General features: G+C 44.6%; 1 protein-coding gene across 1 annotated transcript in view; it reads right to left on the bottom strand.

The window, feature by feature from the left end:
* Nucleotides 1–843: 843 nt before the first annotated feature.
* Nucleotides 844–20,785, bottom strand: part of LOC147100298 (uncharacterized) — a 187,565-nt gene continuing 167,623 nt past the window's right edge. Inside the window, exons 15-16 of the mRNA XM_085968228.1 lie at nt 7,719–7,883; nt 844–6,226 (exon numbers count right to left, since the gene is read on the bottom strand). Of these exons, the coding sequence (XP_085824354.1) occupies nt 6,161–6,226; nt 7,719–7,883 (231 nt within the window). The 3' untranslated portion in view covers nt 844–6,160. The remainder of the gene's footprint in view (nt 6,227–7,718; nt 7,884–20,785) is intronic.

The following is a 20,785-nucleotide window of genomic DNA, read 5'->3' as shown; positions in this document are numbered from 1 at the left end:
GAGCTATTGGCCCAGAAATTCGGGTCTCCACGGGTGAGTACGCACGGGGTACTCACCCGTAAGCCCAATGGAAGTGCTGGTTTCATGCATGCACTGCGCCTGCGCGGGAAACCGGCACTTCTGTTCCCCTGACAGAAGGGGTTCAGAGGTCGAACGCGTGCGCGGGAGAGGCAGCACGTGCGCATCGAACTTATGTTTTTTTTGCAGGTTTTCCCGGGAAGGTAAGTCTCCAGAAGTTAGACATGTGAAAAGCAGTTGCAAGGCCTGCTTTTTACAAGGTAAGTGGTGAATTAATTAAAATGTAAACATTTTTTCCACAGGTTTATTATTTTTAAATACTTTAAAGAAAGGTAAGTTTATTTTTAGCCCCATTAGAAAATAAAACTATTTTTTTCAAAAATTTAAATTAGTGTTTAAAATAGTTATTTCATGTAATTTATAGTTTATTTAAAAAATGTGATTTTTTTTTAACATTTATTTGAAGATTTGGTGATGTTTTGGGGCTTATAGTATTTATAGGTTTGACAGGTCCTGTCAAACTTATGAATGAAGCATTCCCTGCTACCATTGGCTCTCCATGGCCCACGTGATCCCAGGGGACGCATCGAACTAACTGCGCCCCTGGGATACGCAAGCACTGCGCGCCGGCAGTTGGAGGAGGCCCAGGATTGGAATCCTACGTGGGCCCACCACTCAACGGCCGGCGCGCTAGGTAAGTGCCGGTCGGGGGCTTGCACCCGCGGGAAGGCCCCGACCCGAATTTCTGGGCCTTTATTAATTTCACTGGCTGTATATTTGGACTAGTTTATAAAGTAATGAGTCAGTACACATAGAATTCTTTGATGTATGCTGCGATTTATTATGCACTATTATCAATATGCATACACATACACATAGAAAAGCCAGTTAAACCAGCAAAATGTAACATTGTGGATACACAATAAAATGATATTCTAAAAAAAGAATAACAAAATCAAGTTCAAACTATTTCCCATTACCCAAAAAATAACAAAGCTTTTTGTGACAGAAATAATTTTTTATCAGGAAACAATAATAAATACAAAAAGCATTGTGATATACCAAATCCAAGGGCTGTGCCAGGTTCAATTTGCAATATCATGTTAAACATATTAATTAAAACTTAAAACTTAAAAAGCAAGCAGAGGATTCAAATATTGTTGGAGAAGTCCCAGATTTAGGACAGAGTGAAGGGACATTCACTAATGTAAGATGATTGTAAATGGCAAAAGCTACAGGGTTCATTGCTTTTGGTGAATTTTATGTTCATAAAGGTGAGGATTGTTATTGCTGGATGCTGAGTCTTTGAGTATATTCAAGGCTGAGATAGATAGATTTTTGGACTCATGGGGAATATGGAGATCGGGCGAGAAAGTGGAGTTCAGGTCGATGATCAGCCATGATCTTACTGAATGCTCGAGGGGCCGTATGGCCTACTCCTGCTCCTATTTCTTATGTAAAACACATTCTGGGATCAGGTGTCAGCATCCAGCATTCCCGGATCAAGTATAGCAAGGGGTTAAATGTAGAGCAAAGCTTCCTCTACTCTGCACCAACTATGTACCTCAATGCTAACTTCAGAAGTGCACCCTCGACTATACCAATGTGACACACCAGCTATCCTCATTGTCTGTCTGAATAAGATTGCCAGTTTAGTTGGATGATTTTAAGTAATTGGTAGAAGGATTAGAGGGGAGTTGAGGAGAACTTTTTTCACCCAGAGGGTGGTGGGGGTCTGGAACTCACTGCCTGAAAGGGTGGTAGAGGCAGAAACCCTCATCACATTTAAAAAGTACTTGGATCTACACTTGATGTGCCGTAACCTACAGGGCTACGGACCAAGAGCTGGAAAGTGGGATTAGGCTCGAGAGCTCTTTTTCGGCCGGCACAGACACGATGGGCCGAATGGCCTCCTTCTGTGCCATGAATTTCTATGAATTGATTGCTCTTTGTAGTGAAATTGTAAACACACATGTTTAAAATAAAAGATAGTGAACATAATAAATTTCCCCCCTTAGAGTGAGTCAATTAGTGCCCAATTAGGGGTAATTTTATGTTGTGCGCCCAGGACTATTAGGAACTCAGTTGAGTCTGGCCAATGTTATTTCACCAATGGTTCATTCACTCTGTTGAGGATTATAGCAACATCTTCAAACCTAAATCAGAATAGTTGTGGTTCAAGTACCCGTATCTTATTTCTACCTGTTGGCACAGACCGAGACCCACTTCAAAACAGTGGAACAAAGGCTTTCCCACTCGCTTTCTAAACCTATTGTAAGGGATACTCACGAAATAAGTCCTAGTAGTCTCAAGCTGCTGGAAATTGAACACAAGTCTATAGCATATATCTCCATGAAACAAAACATGGAACTGAAAGAAATGTGTGTTTGAAATAGGGGGAATGCCTTCCAAGTTTTGCATTATTATGAACTGGGGTTTTTCGATTGTGCCCTGTAACCTGACCTAAGAGTGATGTTGCTGCATACCACGCGAAAGATGATTTATTCTTTACCATTATGCTGTTCTAAAGAATGATAAAGCACACCAAGTATTTTGTAGGGGCACTTGTGTGCTTTTGAAGCCGTAATGCGGAATATCCTAAAGCAAATTGCAGTCAAGTGAAACAACCCTGCCACACTGATACAGTGTAATCAAATCCGATTTGTACAAAAATACAAATATATATATCAAATTGCATAGCAATCAACGGTTCATTTCGCAGAAATGATAAAGAAACGTCCAGCTTCAACTTGGTCCACACGTTGGAAAAACACAGATTTGGGTGTAGATAGGGGCTTTCTATCCCCAGCAATGAAAGCCCAGACGCATTGCTTGAAAGAGACAATATGGTACCAAGACAATGTCCTAAGCTGAAGATAATATAGGCTCATGTATAAATAACAAACAAAAATAATGCGGACAAACTGAAAACCAGAGTATAAGGTAGAAAGCTGTAAGGTAATAAAATATCCTGTGTGATATAATAGCAAAATACTGCGGATGCTGGAAATCTGAAATAACAACAGAAAATGCTGGAAATACTCAGCAGGCCAGGCAGCATCCGTGGAGAGCCTGTGTGATATCTTCTTTTTAATTCAAAATAAAATGTTACTAGGCAACTACTCAGGATGAGGGGAACTTGCACCCTTCCAGTGCTTTTTTGTTGGCTTGGATTGTGCTCTCCTCTTACGCTATTTTAAATCTCAGAAATGTCCCGGATATATCCCCCCAAGTCAGTACAGTCTCTGATAATGCTGATAAATATTGCTGATGTAAGGGTAGAAACTATGGTGGTGTTACTGGCAGACAAAGTTCATATGGCATTTTGTCGTCAATCATTTTAACAAAGTCTTTAAATTTATTTTAAATTGGCCAGTAAAAAACTATAGAGAGGAATGCCATACGACTGTGTAAAGCATTTGTTCACTAATACCACCAAAAGTATTTTCTGGACTATAATCTCTGTAGCTGTAGCAAAGTATCGATGTTTCTAGGTAACATATTTGGGTACATGTTGACTTTGGAACACTATTGGCATTGATAAGGATGCTATAAGATGTTGACAAAGAACAACACTTCTTGGCAAGCACCCATCCAAACTTATTTATGCCATCAATACTAATGGAGCATTGTCCTCCGGTAGAGTCCAGCATTCAATGGAATTTATCAACCAGAACACTTTGGCTCCCTGAAACTTACGCTATTTGAACAAATGCAGTGATTATATTCATGAGAATAATCAAGAACGAGGCTGTGTAATGGCCTTATCTTCACGTATTCCTGATAAAAAAATATCCACAGCTGGATCAGAATGCATCCTGAGGCAACTCGTGCATGTTGGCAACCATTCACAGGCCTGGGAAATGCTACAAATATGGCTGCTCCAAAAAGTTGCAAATTTTGTTTTAGATAACAATCAACAAAATCATAAAATAAAATAAAATACAGCTATATTTTTGTAGGCAATGCTACAGCCAATGACTATATAGCACGATTCCCTGATTTACCTAATTCCTTTTACTCTGTTCAACCCTGGTGGTGATTTGCCCTATGGCCTACAACCCTTCACCTTTATTTTCTTAATAATGAAAACATATTTCCTTTAATTCTTGTTTTTAAATCTAAATGTAATGGTGGCAGTAGGGTCATGGGTTCAGTTCCCTGTGCCATTGGGATCTTGATCTGAGTTTTGCTGCTCTGACTAGCACTGATGCCCTTACAATGGGAGAGGGGGAAGTAATCAGATATAGAGCCAGTGCTGCGATACTGTTGCACATTTCCTGGAGACCAGACAAAGGGCAGCATAACCCCTGAACAGATTACCGGGTCACCCTTTCAGTTGCAGGAGATCTGTGCCCCTCACACTGGCGGGGGAGGGGAACTACTTGTTTCTGATCACTTTTTCTCAGCCAATTTTCTCCCCCTCTTCTTCTGAAGGAAGTTGATTCCTTGCTGGGCTAAGGTTCCGTCAACCTGCAGCATCTCACCCAAGCTCTTCAGGTCTGAGTCTTACCAATGAATGTCGGCAGCCTATTACTAGGAACTAGAGAGGGCATCACAGCTGAGCTCAATTCTGTCCTTACCCAACAGGGGTTGCTGGTTAGTGGTCAGGAGTAGGAATCCTGGCTGATTTTCCTCTCCTTAACACAAGTGTACTGAGAACAATTGTACAGCTCTACACTGTGCTAAGATTTGCTAGGGATTGAACTAGGACCTCCTGGTTTGTGTGGGTCAGCTAGTCATTGGATGTACTTGTTAAATTATTGGGGGATTCAAAATCAACATTTTGAAGCTGAATAGAGGATCTCGCAGGTCTGTAGCACTGCACTATGTCAACACTTCATTAAACAGAGGCATATCTATGGGCCCGATAACTAATATAAAATTCATGAAGGTGCAGGTGATACCTTCTTGAAGCTGTTAGATTACAGTAATTACTCGGGATCTTGTAGCTTTTTAGTATTTCATTTGACCTAAGAACATAAACAAATAATATTTCAATCACTGTAGTCTGGGAGTTTTGTAATTTAAAGGCACTGTAAAAAGAAAGACTTGCATTTATATAGCGCCTTTCACAACCTCAGGACGTCCCAAAGTGTTTTACAGCCAATGAAGTACTTTTTTGAAGAGTAGTCACTGTTGTAATGTAGGAAACGCGGCAGCCAATTTGCACACAGCAAGCTCCCACAAACAGCAATGTGATAATGACCTGATAATCTTTTTGAGTGATGTTGGTTCACAGATAAATGTTGGCCAGGATAGCGGGGGGAACTCCCATGCTCTTCTTTGAAATAGTGCCAGGGAATCTTTTATGTTCGTCTGAGATGGCAGATGTGGCCTTGGTTTAACATCTCATCCGAAAGATGAAACCTCTGACAGTGCAGCACTCCCTCAGTACTGCACTGGGAGCATCAGCCTGGATTTTGTGCTCATGGTTCTGGAGGCAAGAATCCTACCAACTGAGACAGAAATTGCAAGTCAGAAATTTCTGGTTTACAAATTATGGCTCTTTTTGTCTTTCTGCAGAAATGAGCAAGATTAATTACCTGTTAAATTTATTGTTCTGCAAGTTTAAGTAATTCAATCTTAGTTAACAGGGGTTAAAAGGCAGATGAGGTAGAACCGTAGTAGTTTGCTTTGTACGTGTAGCCATGGAGTTACTACAGTGGTCAGAAAGTATTTCTTTTACTTTGGGTATTTGGGCTAAAAATTAAGAGTTAAACATATTTACCTGTGGCAATCCACCATTGAACTGTGCTGTTCCCATTCTACCAACTGAATGAAATGTACGTCATTGGTTGTAAAGCACTTTGGGATGTCCTGAGGTTGTGAAAGGTGCGACATAAATGCAAGTTTTTTCTTTCTTTCTTTGAATACAAGAAGAATTATGAGTCCCATGGTACATTACGGTCAAAATAAAAAAAAGTCTATTAGAAGTAAACTTGCTCCTAAGTTTGCCCAGCACTGAGAGGGTAAAGTTAGATTGACGTTCCAGTAATTTGTTGGATGTGACAACAGGATGTGTTAAAGTACATTGGTAGCTAAAACACCGAGCTTTTACATATGAGTGCACATTAAAATGTTCCTAATATAAGGTACATGTTCATTCCGCAGGAGTGACGATGGTGGGACTGATTCATCCCTAGGATGCAGCATTTTGCTGGTTTGACCCCCAGTTAACTCTTCCTTTCTTCAAGAGATGCCTGATCTGTAAAGTCACAAACATGTTCACAGTAAGCTCTAAGTCATAGATTAAATTCACCTTTAGTGTTCAAAAATACATTTTAGTGCCCGATAGATAACAAGCAAATCAATATTACAGTGTAGCGCTGCCCTCAATGTAGCGAGGGAAGCAAAAGTGATTCTGGATCAGCCTGTGATCCAGGCACATCTGTGCTGGCAACAGGAGGCTGGTGGCACTGAATTTTGCAAGGTTAGTCCCTTTTGCTCAATTTAATAGGTTCCCTGCGCATGAAGAACAGATGCAGGGAGCCTAGCGAGCAGCAGGGTTGGCTGGGATGCAGGAAATCTGTGCATGGCAGCAGTCCTTAAAAGGCTTGCTGCTTGCCCTTAAAGGGGTGATGCATTTTTGAAGAGGCAAAAACAGTTTTGCCTCTGCAGCAAGGAGTGACTGCTGTTTCCAGAATTTGTGTAAGCGCATCTTGGGGAAACGTGTGCCTGCAGAAATGTTGTGCCTCCTCATGCACTTACGGTCATGAGATACAGCAGAGGACAATTACCAATACTTAGCAGTGGAATGGTATCCCGTTGTGTAAGTAGAGATGCAGTCTGCCTGGACAGAGGTAGCGCAGAAAATAAATGCAATCTGCCATACCTACGGACATGGGGGTGGGGGGGGGGGGGAAATTGAGGAAGACCGTTTCCGGTTATTGCAAACAGTGGCAAGGTACGTGCGCTCACATTTGCACACATTGGGGGTGAAATTCAACGCCAGCGAGGGCGCAAAATGGGCAGTAGTGAATTGCTCGCCCGTTATGCAACCCGCCCGATTTACCTTTCCATTGACGATCGGGCGGGGTGTGTAACAGGCGGCCAATTCGCTACCGCTCGTCATTCACCACCGCCGAAGTTGAATTTCACCCGCAAATTACTGCTGGGGAATAGCACACATGGCACAAGCCGAAACTGTGGGCTGCAGCTACGTAAGGAAGGTCTCTTGCAAAGTAAGGAGCCAACCGTTCCCGTTTTTCTACGCCATCTATTATTGCCAAAATAGTTTATAAGAACATAACATAAGAACATAAGAAACAGGAGCAGGAGTAGGCCAATCGGCCCCTCGAGCCTGCTCCGCCATTCAATAAGATCATGGCTGATCTGATCCTAACTGCCAATCCACTATTGCATTGTGACACATAAAGGTTGCACGGTGTGCTTAAAAACAACAGGGCCACCAGAAAACGCGGGGTTGAATTTTCACGAGGTTTCACAAAGAGCTGCAGGAACCCTGGAAAAAAGGGACGGGTTTCCTGTGGTGCTTTCGTTGAAGCTACAGCGGATGAGCCAGACATTGCCCCATGGAAATTCACCCCGTATACTTTTGTTGCACTGAAGTGCACTCATTCAAGGATAGGTGTAGGGAAGCATGGAACAGCAGCAATCATTGCAAGAAATAGAAGAGTGACTTAAAAAGGGATGAGAAACAAATATTACGACCAGCACCAACGTCAGTTCTATCTCACCTGGTCTCCTTGTTCACCTGGCTGCACCAGATGAATGGGCTGGTCATTCTCCAGGTTTCGGATGCTGGGGTCTGCTCCATGATATAAAAGCAGTTTAATTATTCTCTCTTGGTTTCTCTCATTTTGGAGACCAGCAGCCATATGCAAAGCCGTGTTACCATGAGCCTAGTGGAAAGTGGAAAAAATTGGTTGAGATCCTGCTTACTTCTTTGCTTATTACTACTTCCTTGCCTTTTTAATCTGTTTTGTCTAGTTTTTCAAGTGTTTTTCTCCTCTTGCCTGTAGGTGCCCCAGGATTAGGTATCACCCTCTAAAACAAGGGGGTCATTTTAAACTTTGGCGATAGTGGAAAAGGGCCGATATCGAATTGGCAGCCTGTTATACACCTCTCCCCATTTTCCTTTGCATTGAGGAAAATCAGGTGAAATGATTATCGGGCGACTGGTCCCATTTCGCCGGTTTTACACTATCGACAAAGTTCACATTGCCCTCAAGGAGTCTTAGGGCTGGATTTTCATTGAGGAGGCGGGTAGGAGGCGGGACTACAACTTTCAGAGTTGTAGCCCTGCCTCCATCGAGTTGTGGCCAACCCACGTGATTTTGACTTGATTGACCTTGTTGAGCCCACCCAGCGGGCTCAGCAGGCCAATTAAGGGCTACCCGGCAACAGGTGACGTCACAGATTGATATTTCATCTGTCAAGACCTTTTGACAGATGAAATATCAGCGTTTGACAGCTGTTTGAAGCTGTCAAACACTGACAATCTGTACTCCAGGTTAATTCCTTCCTCTCAGGATGATTTAGAGATCTCCCCGGAACAGAAAGCTGAATGCTGGAACTTTTAACAGCTCGCGGCCATTCTGCTTTCTGTGCCGGTGAGATGAGGGACTCCCGAGACATGAAGGAAGGAAGGCTGTAAAGGTAAGTACATGTAAGTAAAACTTCTTTAAACACTTTCCACACACCAAACACACTTACCTCTGCACTCATGCACCCATCACTCACCTGAACACCGGACATCTCGACCCCTCCAAGCCCTTCATCCCGACAGCCTGCCTCACTAACTTGCCGTGGTTTGGAGCCATCGGGAATCCCACATTTCACCAATGAAAATAGGGATTAGGCTAAAAACTGCCTGTTAATTACCTGTTAACAGGCAGTTAATTGGCACTAATCCCCTTCCCGCCTCGGGTAGGCGGGTCCCAGTGCGGGTCGGGTACCCGCCTCCTTTGAAACTGGCATGGAGGCGGGTTGGGGGCGGGATGGGTTCGTGCCCCCCCGATTTCGGGATTTTAACCCCCCACACGCCTCCAATCCCGTCTCCACGGCCCAATGAAAATCCTGCCCTTAGTTTCAAATTCCAGATATTTAAATTCAGACACCTAGCAATTGCAGTATGCAATATTAGTATAAGAATGCTTAATGGATTAGTATGAGATTACTTGGTCTGGCATTTTATTGAGGCATTAACGTGTTTAAACTAAATAGCAGACAACGTCATGTCAGAGGGACAGATTAAGCATTTGTAGATATATATCATATGCCATAAACTCTAGGCTATAGATAGATCTGTAGATAAGTATTTTTAAATCAGAACTTTTAAGATTAAGAAATTAACCTTGTGTCATAAATCATTGATGGGAATCACTGTATCTCCTCCTAGTGAGGTGTAATGCATTATCGCTGTGGCTCAGTGGGTAGCACTCTTGCCTTTGAGTCAGAAGGTTGTGGGAGCATAGACCCACTCCAGATACTTGAGCACAAAAATCTAGGCTGACATACCAGTGTAATACTGAGGGAGTGCTGCACTGTCGGAGATGCCGTCTTTTGGATGAAACATTAAACCGAGGCCCCGTCTCCTCTCTCAGGTGGATGTAAATGATCCACTATTTTGAAGAAGAGCAGGGGAGTTATCCCTGGTGTCCTGGCCAATATTTATCTCTCAATCAACATCACTGAAACAGATTATCTGGTCATTATCACATTGCTGTTTGTGGGAGCTTGCCACGTTTCCTACATTACAACAGTGACAACACTTCAAGAAGTATTTCATTGGCTGTAAAGTGCTTTGGGACGTCCGGTGGTCGTGAAAGGTGCTATATAAATGCAAGTCTTTTCCTATAGTTCCGATGCAGCGTGGCGGGGAATGGTGGGGTAGGGGTTTACATCTCGCTTACAGTGAGTACTGATCCCAGCCATGCCACTGTGGACGGTGCCAAGTGGTGGGCAGGTTCTTTCCCGATAAGGGGAAGTGAAAAGGGAAGTTAGGTCAGGGGCAGTCATCAAGTTTCATGCCCACAGGCGGTGTGAGATGAGATAAGAGAAGCAGCACATGGAGAGGACAAGTGGGAAACCCACAAAAAAAAATCACCGTACGTGCTCCAGGATTTAAACCAACTTACACGAACCTGTAGCGTCATGTAGATATATAATTTCAGCCAACACTGCTCTTACAAGAACAAACTTGTTAAGTGCGAGTGACTGGGGCTGGCCATCATTCTCACCATAACTGTCAACATAAGAAATCAGATCACACTTCCAACCAGTACTTAATAACTAACTTAGCATTAGCCTTTACTGTCTTCCTTCATTGATACCTTCAATTAGGCTTGGGCTGATAAGTGGCAGGTAACATTCGCGCCACAGAAGTGCCAGGCAATGACTATCTCCAACGAGCAAGAGTCTAAACACCTCCCCTTGACATTCAATGGCATTACCATCGCCGAATCCCCCATCATCAACATCCTGGGGGTCACCATTGACCAGAAACATAACTGGACCAGCCACATAAATACTGTGGCAACAAGAGCAGGTCAGAGGCTAGGTATTCTGCGGCGAGTGTCTCACCTCCTGACTCCCCAAAGCCTTTCTACCATCTACAAGGCACAAGTAAGGAGTGTGATGGAATACTCTCCACTTGCCTGGATGAGTGCAGCTCCAACAACACTCAAGAAGCTCGACACCATCTAGGACAAAGCAGCTTGATTGGCACCCCCTCTACCACCTTAAACATCCACTCCCTCCACCACCGGCATACCATGGCTGCAGTGTGTACCATCTACAAGATGCACTGCAGCAACTCGCCAAGGCTTCTTCAGAAGCACCTCCCAAACCCATGACCTCTACCACCCAGAAGGACAAGGGCAGCAGGCTCATGGGAACACCACCACCTCCAAGTTACCCCTCCAAGTCACACATCATCCTGACTTAGAAGTATATCGCCGATCCTTCATCGTCACTGGGTCAAAATCCTGGAACTCCCTCCCTAACAGCACCTTCACCACACGGACTGCAGCGGTTCAAGAAGGCGGCTCACCACCACCTTCTCAAGGGCACGTAGGGATGGGCAATAAATGCTGGCCTTGCCAGCGACACCCACATCCCATAAAAACAAATTAAAAAAAATTAGGAGCGCAGGCAGCAATTTAAAATTGTACATGTCGATTCGTGCTGCCCTTCCCTCTCCCCGCCTGCAGTGCCCCAGTGTACAAATTCCTATGGGGACGCAGAGCTAGTGGGCATTCACCCCTCCTACAAAATAGCCTATTTTAGAGCACTTTTAACAGTTGATAGATTTCAACTAAAAAAGTAATCAGTCAATGTGTGAGGTCGGTCAATATGGTGAATCGGTTTAGGAATTTTCTGTTGCGCCAATGAAGAAATGAGATCATCTTCCGACATTTGGTCTTCAGAATAGTGCCTGACAACATAAACATATTACACAGTAATTGCCAGCATTTACTCACTGGGTACTCAGTTTTTATCTGTGAAATCTATGCACAGCATATCGTAAATGCTCAGGTTGTGTTTCAACTAGAACGGCCCTTAATCAATCACTCACATCCACCCACACACAAACAAATGAAATATTTCTGCTTTTTAAATGCTACAAATGATTTTTGCCTGGTTCCTTTACTCCTGTGCTCTGGGATAGATTAACCCCTAGATGTGAAGAATACGATTCAATCAGAATTAATCCGGTTGTCCGATGAACTACCAGTATTCAAATTTCAACCCAATCTTCATCTTGAAGAGCTTTTATTTTCCGTTATGGGGAATTTTCATCACAGGCAGTGGTTCTGCCTTTCAGATCTGTAATGTATGTACCTTTAAAGGGGAGAACTACTTTTTGCAGCTCCTGTATCCTGTGGTACCGGCAGTGACCACACCTGTATATAAACCCTGAGTAGTGCTCTGTACAGTCAGTTGCAGTTTGAACCCTCATTCAGTAAACACCTGTTGATCGTTCCCTGCAGTCTTTTGTCTGATTATTGAAGGACACAACATTAAGATACACGGATCTAACATGATCTTTCTTGTAGATCAATTTCAGAACATCAGTAAACTTTAACTAGAGCTTTGTTAGGCAATGAACTGTTCTCAAAGAATGGATACATTTTAGAAACATAGAAACATAGAAGATAGGAGCAGGAGTAGGCCATTCGGCCCATCGAGCCTGCTCTGCCATTTAATGAGATCATGGTTGATCATCCAAATTCAGTACCCTGTCCCTGCTTTCTCCCCATATCCCTTGATCCATTTAGCCTTAAGAAATATATCTAACTCCTTCTTGAATATATTTAATAAGTTGTCCTCAACGGCCTTCTGTGGTAGAGAATTCCACAGGTTCACCACTCTCTGGGTGAAGAAATTCCTCCTCATCTCAGTCCTAAATGGCTTACCCCTTATCCTTAGACTGTGACCCCTGGTTCTGGACTCCCCTGCCATCGGGAACATCCTTCCTGCATCTAGTCTGTCTAGTCCTGTTAGAATTTTATAAGTTTCAATGAGATCCCCTCTTATTCTTCTAAACTCTAGTGAATATAAGCCTAATCGACTCAATCTCTCCTCATACGTCATTCCTGCCATCCCAAGTATCAGTCTGGTGAATCTTTGCTGCACTCCCTCCATGGCAAGAACATCCTTCCTCAGATAAGGCGACCAAAACTGCACACAATACTCAAGGTGTGGTCTCACCAAGGCCCTGTACAACTGCAGCAAGACATCCTTGCTCCTGTACTCGAATCCTCTCGCTATGAAGGCCAGCATACCATTTGCCTTCTTAACTGCCTGCTGCACCTGCATGCTTACCTTCAGCGACTGGTGCACAAGGACACCCAGGTCTCATTGCACTTCCCCTTCTCCCAATCTATTGCCATTCAGATAATAATCTGTCTTCCTGTTTTTGCCACCAAAGTGGATAACCTCGCATTTATCCACTGCATCTGCCATGCATCTGCCCAATCACCCAACCTGTCCAAATCATACTGGCCAGTTCGTTACTGCTTATTAGAGTTTAAATAAAAAGAAATTGCAACAAGAATCTTAGGAAATTCATTGTGGAACAGACAGTTTTATTCTGCCAGTTTTATTGATAATAGATACACCATGTAAATTATTTAATAACGAATTACCTGAATGCTGAAGCCCATTCAAAAATTCAGTCCAAATATTTAATGAGAATAACATTTATTAATGTCTGGCATGTCTAACTGCATTTTAATTTGGTAAGTCATCAGATCTTAAAGATACTGGATCCCGAGATACAGATGTAATCAGGAGGCAAGTCCTGCAGAAACAAAATATGTTCCTTGGACATTCAGGGCTGGATTTTTCCAACCTTGGTGGATCCAGGGCGGGCAACGTCGGTGGCATGTGGGGATCTCGCATCAACCACAGCCTCCAACAAGATATTCCGATGATAGGCTTTGTTAAGCCCGCCCTGCGAGGTTCCCGGCCAATTAAAAGGAAGCAGGTCTGATGACATCATTTGATGACGCGTCATTAGCCATTTTCGTTAAAGGGGCCTTGTCCAAATTGATTTTGACAGTTCTGAGGTGCTGCAAACACTGACAAGCACTGCACAAAAGTGCATCCAGGCTCTCCCATTACTCCCTCCATCTGCTTATGGAGCGAGTCACAGCACGCAGGGAGGCTCTCTTCCTTTCTAATGGGTGGAAGACACTTCCCCAGGACACCAACGCAGCTTGGTTGCGCATTGCACAGGAGGACACAAGCAGGGATGGCGTCAGGAGGACCAGGCTGCAGTGGCACAAACCTTTCAATGATCTCAGTAGATCATGAAACGTTACTGCAAAGCCACACTCAACCTCATCCTGCTGTGCCTCTCATCACATTCCCATCACTCTGCCTTCCCTACCCTACTCCTGCACATCTTTACTCACACCAACTTACCTTGCACCTCCACCCATCCCTCTCTATCTACATTATCACTTCCCCATCTCATTAGCCACCCCTCACATTCACCCTCATCCTACTGCAAGCATACCAACTAACAACACACAAGGGTAGGCACTTGAAATAACAACAGAAAATGCTGGAAATACTCAGCAGGTCAGGCAGCATCCGTGGAGAGAGAAACAGAGTTAACGTTTCAGGTCTGGGACCCTTCATCAGAACTTGAAAAAGCTGGAGATGTAACAGATATTAAGCAGGTGCAGAGACAGGGGGGTGGGGGGGGGGGGTTAGGAGGGGGGGAAGGAATAGAAAGAATACCCTGTGCTTTTGTAAGAGGCAGGAAAGATAAAATGTTGCAAATGGGAATGGCAAAAGTCATACTGCATGAAAAATGGGGGCAGGGATAATTATCTGAAATTGTTAAACTCAACGTTGAGTCCGGCAGGCTGCAAAGTGCCCAATCGAAAGATGAGCTGCTGTTCCTCGAGCTTACGTTGAGCTTCATTGCAGCAATGCAATAGCCCGAAGATCAGAGTGGGAGTGAAGCGGTGAATTAAAGTGACAGGCGACCGGAAGCTCAGGGTCACCCTTACGGACTGAACGGAGGTGTTCCGCAAAGCGGTCACCCAATCTACGTTTGGTCTCCCCAATGTAGAGGAGACCGCATCGTGAGCAGCGAATACAGTATATTAAATTGCAAGAAGTACACGTAAATCGCTGTTTCACCTGGAAGGGGTGTTTGGGGCCCTGGACAGTGGGAAGGGAGGAGGTAAAAGGGCATGTGTTGCATCTCCTGCGCTTGCACGGGAAGGTGCCAGGTGAAGGAGAAGGGCTGTTGGGGGTGATTGAGGAGTGGACCAGGGTGTCACGGAGGGAGCGGTCCCTTCGGAATGCTGAAAGGGGAGGTGAGGGGAAGATGTGTTTGGTGGTGGGATCACGTTGGAGGTGGCGGAAATGGCGGAGGATGATCCGTTGAATGTGGAGGCTGGTGGGGTGAAAGGTGAGGACAAGGGGAACTCTATCGTGGTTCCGGGAGGGAGGGGCAGGGGTGAGGCCCCCCTGTCTTGGTGATGAGTGTGAAAGGAATGGCTTGAACATTGTAGGGATGCTTTGCGGTGCTGGTGTGGGGTGATGCCAACCTGGTGCATTATGTGGCAGCCAGGGTGTTCAGTGTTAAGTGAAGCTAATCTGGATATGGTGAGGCCATCGCTGGTGTCCCGGGAAGCAATGTGCTCAGGTGATGATGCCCTGTGTCCAGGGCAGCATCAGTTGATTGCGAAGAAAATTGGTATGGATGTTGGTGCTGCTGTTATGCTGGTGTTGGGGCTGATCATTTTGGGATTCTGAGGACCAAGGTGAGATTTTTTCAAGGGCACCAATGCTGATGGAATAGATGGCAAGTGAGGTTGAGATGACAGAAGTAATCTGTCAATGTTGGGATAGGTTGTTCCAGGAGGTGACAGTGGATAGAGAGATTACTCCAAACACTTCAAAAGTGCATAAAGCTCAAAAGTGGGTTCTAAATACCGAAGACTGAAGCTTCTGAGATTGGAAAGTGACCAGCTGTAAAATGTCAGGTTTTAAACCACTTGTACAGCTGTGACCTAATGAAAGAAATGGAGAGTTGTTCAGAACCCGACATACTTACCTGGCGTGATCCCCGAGCGACGGGAACCCCGTGGAAACCTTGGGAAAATGCTTTGGAACTAGGAAAATGGGGATTTAATTACTTTAAACACCCTCCTAACTAGCACAATTGAATGACCCGCCGCTTAGTGCCGTGTCTGCAAAGCGCAGGCAGAAATGGCACTTGGGAAACTGACAAGGAGGCGGGTTCAGAGCGGTATACCAGCCCGCTGTCAATCTTTATGATTTTAACAGCGGACCCGCCTCCAAACCTGCCCTCTGAGCGCCGGCAAAATTCAGCCCTCAGTGATTGGCACGATCTGCTCATGTGCACAATGTAAGAAAATGTAATGGCCTAGAAATTCGGGTCGGGGGATTCCTGCGGGTGCAAGCCCCTGACCTGCACTTACCTACCGCGCCGGCCGTTGTGCTGTGGGCCCGCGTGGGATTCTGATCCTGGGCCTCCTCCAACTGCCGGCGTGCAGTGCTTGCGTATCCCAGGGGTGCAGTTAGTTTGATGCGTCCCCTGGGATCACGTGGGCCATGGAGAGCCAATGGCAGCAGGGAATGCTTCATTCATAAGTTTGACAGGAAGAGCTGTCAAACCTATAAATACTACAAGCCCCAAAAATCACTAAATCTTCAAATAATTTTTTTAAAAATCACATTTTTAAAATAAACTATAAAATACATGAAATAACTATTTTAAACAATAATTTAAATTTTTGAAAAAAATAATTACATTTTCTAACGGGGCTAAAAATAAACTTACCTTTCTTTAAAGCATTTAAAAATAATAAACCTGTGGAAAAAATGTTTTAATTTTAATTAATTCACTACTTACCTTGTAAAAAGCAGGCCTTGCAACTGCTTTTTAAATGTCTAACTTTGGAGACTTACCTTCCCGGGAAAACCTGCAAAAAAAACGTAAGTTCGATGCGCACGCGCAGCCTCTCCTGTGCACGCGTTCGACCTCTGAACCCCTTCTTTCAGGGGAACGGAAGTGCCGGTTTCCCGCGCATGGGCAGTGCATGCATGAAACGGGCACTTCCATTGGGCTTACGGGTGAGTACCCCATGCGTACTCACCCGTGGAGACCCGAATTTCTGGGCCGATGTTAATCTAGCAGCGATCGATGGAACAAGGAAATTTGGGCGTAGCGTAATTATGTGTGTAACAAACTTGCGTCCGATCTTCCTTGCTCTATCGATTGCTGCGCCCAAACACAGCCCGTACACACGAAATTCCTGTTGGCACAAAACGGGTGTAAAATTAAGCCCAGAATTTTAAGAAAATTCGGGCGTAGTATAATTATGTGCGTAACAAACTTGCATCTGAGTTTCCTCACTCCTTTATGCCAGCTATTTGCTTTATGTCCCGACTGCACATGTCTCTGCCGACAAATACACAGGAGCATCCCACACCCCTGTAAAAACAAAATCACGAGTGAGCTGCCCCAGGAGTCATAGAAACATAGAAACTAGGAGCAGGAGTAGGCCATTCGGGCCTGCTCCGCCATTCAACGAGATCATGGCTGATCATCCAAACCCTAGCACCTGGTCCCTACACCAACAACCATCCCACCCAAGCCCTATCCCCGTAACCACGTAACCCCACGTATTTAATCCCCCCTAACACTAAGGGCCAATTTTTATCATGGCCAATCAGCCTAACCCGCACATCTTTGGACTGTGGGAGGAAACCGGAGCACCCGGAGGAAACCCACGCAAACACGGGGAGAATGTGCAAACTCCACACAGTCACCCGAGGCCGGATTTGAACCCGGGTCCCTGGCGCTGTGAGGCAACAGTGCTAACCACTATGCCACCGTGCTGCAAGAAAATGCTGGTTGACTAATTGCATTGCAGAGGGGGAAAAAAACTCTATGCAATTGTGTAGAATGCCTATACCTGCCCACATCACTGACTTTAATCTCTTGTCAATTTTATGTTGTTGATTAGACTAATGCTGTCTCAGTAGACGCCAAAGATTGCCATTTGACTGTGGAGGTTACTGAACGTTTGTAAATTTTCCTTTAAAATAATCGCAAGTCCAAAAGTGTCCTGAGTGAAATGAATTTGGGGGCAGATTCAACCCTGTTCCTAACTGGCAGCAATCCGTAGCACAAAACTGCCCTCAATTTGTCAGAGATAAGCACTCTCATTTATAAAAACAGCAGGAAGACAGGTTCCAGGCAATTAAAAATGGGAAATGCTATTTGTAACAGGGTTCTTATGAGATTAGAGTTAAGGAAGACCATTGGAACAGGCTTGTGAAGATCCACATTTATTTGGCCGTGTGGAGTTAACCGGATCAATCTTGTTCCATTTTAAGCAAGTACTGACGAAGAATAACATGTAATATGCACATTAATGTTAACTACTCAATGATTTGATAGTAAACTGGTGGGTTCCAGTCCATAATGAGCCTTTTCTACAGATCCTATTACTGTTTACAGAGCATGTTGGATTAGAGCCAATCAATGGAGTGTTTTATCCATACAGATCTGATTACTGTTTCTCTAACAATTTGGATTAGCGCCAGGCTTTAGTGGGACCGGTCTCTACAGGCTAATCATATACACCCTTCATCTATTTTTTCTCTCGAACTCTGTATTGCTGGTGTTTCGTCTTTGTGCTTCCTTGCACATAAAAGTTCCAAAAATTAACCAGTTTACCCGTAATCACCAAACACACAAACACGCTTCACATTGACTCAATCGGTGCCCTCATCCCAGTACATATTACACCAGCTGTCAGAAATACTACACAACTCATTTTCCATAGAACTCAGTGTTTTGGGGAAGGATTATTCTGATGGCTAGGTGTAGCGTGATAGTAAATACATTTGTGAAGAATTCTTTTGATCGGCATTTCTAGTCAAACTGCAAACACACATTAAACAAACAGGTTTACAGCTTCGCTGACCAGATGATCATTAGCACATTCACCATATTACTATATACTGAGTGACCAGAGTAATTATTCCCCCTGATTCTTTATATTAAAAGGGGAAGAGAATGACCAAAATAAATACCAAATGTATTAAAATGGAAAGTACTGGAAATGCACAACGTGCCAGTTAGTGGCTGAAACATGAAGATATATTTTCTGATAAAGCGAGGACGTAACAAGTGGGAGGACAATTGATAAAGCTATTAAAAAAAAGCATATGGGATCCTAGGTTTTATAAGTAGGGGTATAAAGTATAAAAGCAAAGAGGTAATGGGAAACCTGTATGAATTATTGATTATGCCACAGTTAGAATACTTTTTCCTGTTTTGAGCGCCTTATTTTAGGAAGGATGTCAAGATCATGGCGAGCGCCTCACTAAGACAATACTAACTAGATGCAGGAAGGATGTTCCCGATGGCGGGGGAGTCCAGAACCAGGGGTCACAGTCTAAGGATAAGGGGTAAGCCATTTAGGACAGAGATGAGGAGGAATTTCTTCACCCAGAGAGTGGTGAACCTGTGGAATTCTCTACCACAGAAGGCAGTTGAGGCCAATTCATTAAATATATTCAAGAAGGAGTTAGATATATTTCTTAAGGCTAAAGGGATCAAGGGATATGGGGAGAAGGCAGGGACAGGGTACTGAGTTTGGATGATCAGCCATGATCTCATTGAATGGCGGAGCAGGCTCGAGGGGCCGAATGGCCTACTCCTGCTCCTATCTTCTATCTATGTTTCTAACGATGAGAACTTGAGTTATGAGGAGAGACTAGAGAAACGGGTTCTTTTAATAAAAAGTTTAAGAGGAGGTCTGACAAGTGGGACGAGCATTTTGTGGGGTCGGGTCCAACAAATTGCATAGGACTCCGTTTAAAATATTTTAATAAAGCAAAGTCTGTTTCGGCGAAAGCTGGCTGCCCATTTTGAGGCCCATTTGAAAGTCGAGTCAAGCAAGCCTCGGCTAGTAGTTTACAAAAATTTTTTGTCTGCCTCCTGCTCAATGTTCCCTTTAATTCTTTTTGGGTGCGCGGCCCCTTTAACGGGCTGCGCGGCCCATTCAAACTTCCGCGCTTGCGGGGGTTTTTGCATTGTGAAGCCGGCAAAAGGCCACACAGCTTAACGGGAACATTGCTGCTGCCCTATTCTTGAGCATGAATGGGGTGGTAAGAAAATGAAAATCGGCCCTATCATTCTAATGAATACAGAAAGCTGATAACATATGGAACGAACCTGATAACCTGACAAATCCTCTCGGGTCTGGTGTCCCAGTTTGAAAACCTAGGGGGTGAAATGCCCATCGTTAGCGCCTTCGGTGGGCGACGCTAATGGGGCACAAATGGTTTTTTGCCCCTCCCACAAAATTCTGTGGGAGGTTAGCGGTGGCGCTACCAGATATTACCCCGATCTTCTGCGCCCGGAGATATTGATGTCAGCTCTGGGCATAGCGCCTCAGGAGAAAAATTCCCCCTCGCGCCCCGCAGCAGCGCTGGGCGATGTTACTGACTGCTGCAGGGGTCACGAACCGTGAGGCCGGCTGCTCGCCATTTAAAGGCGCGGTGGCTGGCCGACATGAAAAAAATCGGCGATTTAAAAAAAACACCAATTCTGAGCACCGGACGCGGGCTGAGTGCCGCAATCGGTCAGCCCGGCACTCAGCTTGAGTGCCGGGCTGATCGCGTGACACTCCCGCACCCCCGGTGCTCCAGTAGATGCCAAAAAAAATGCAGAGCTTGCAGCGGGGACCCCTTCCCTTTAATTGAGGGAAGAGCCCCTGCAACGTGGCAGCGCCACGTGTGGCCACTCGTGGCGCTGCTGAGCCCATCGCCCCGGATAGGGACATTCCCCACCTCTTGCGCTCCGAGAGGCCATTGGAGTCCTTGATTTAGCGCCCCACTTCCCTCTTGGAGCAAAAAAAGGGAATTTCTCAAATGTTTGAAAAGTTTAGCACCCTGGCGCTAACTTTTGAAACATTTTTGACTTAGCAGCCCAAATGGCCCTCTAGGGGAATTTCTCCCCCTTTTTCTCTAGATTAAACCGAGGGAATGCTGGTGTTGCAATTTAATGGCTTGCGAGGACATCAAGACATTAAATTCTCCGCTCCACTCCCACTCTGACCTCTCCGTCCTCGGCCTCTTACACTGTTCCAACGAAGCTCAAGGTAAGCTCGAGGAACAGCACCTCATCTTCCCATTAGGCACTTTACAGCCTTCTGGACTCAACATCGAGTTCAACAATTTCAGACCATAACCTTGGCCTCTATATTTAAAAAAAATTCTCTCACATGGCAGC

Source organism: Somniosus microcephalus, chromosome 26 (assembly GCF_052327205.1).
Source record: "Somniosus microcephalus isolate GS21.2 chromosome 26, FLI_Smic_1.0, whole genome shotgun sequence".
In the NCBI taxonomy this organism is placed as follows: Eukaryota; Metazoa; Chordata; class Chondrichthyes; order Squaliformes; family Somniosidae; genus Somniosus; species Somniosus microcephalus.
The sequence above is the reverse complement of the archived record's forward strand: the minus strand, read 5'-3'. Positions and strand labels throughout refer to the sequence as shown.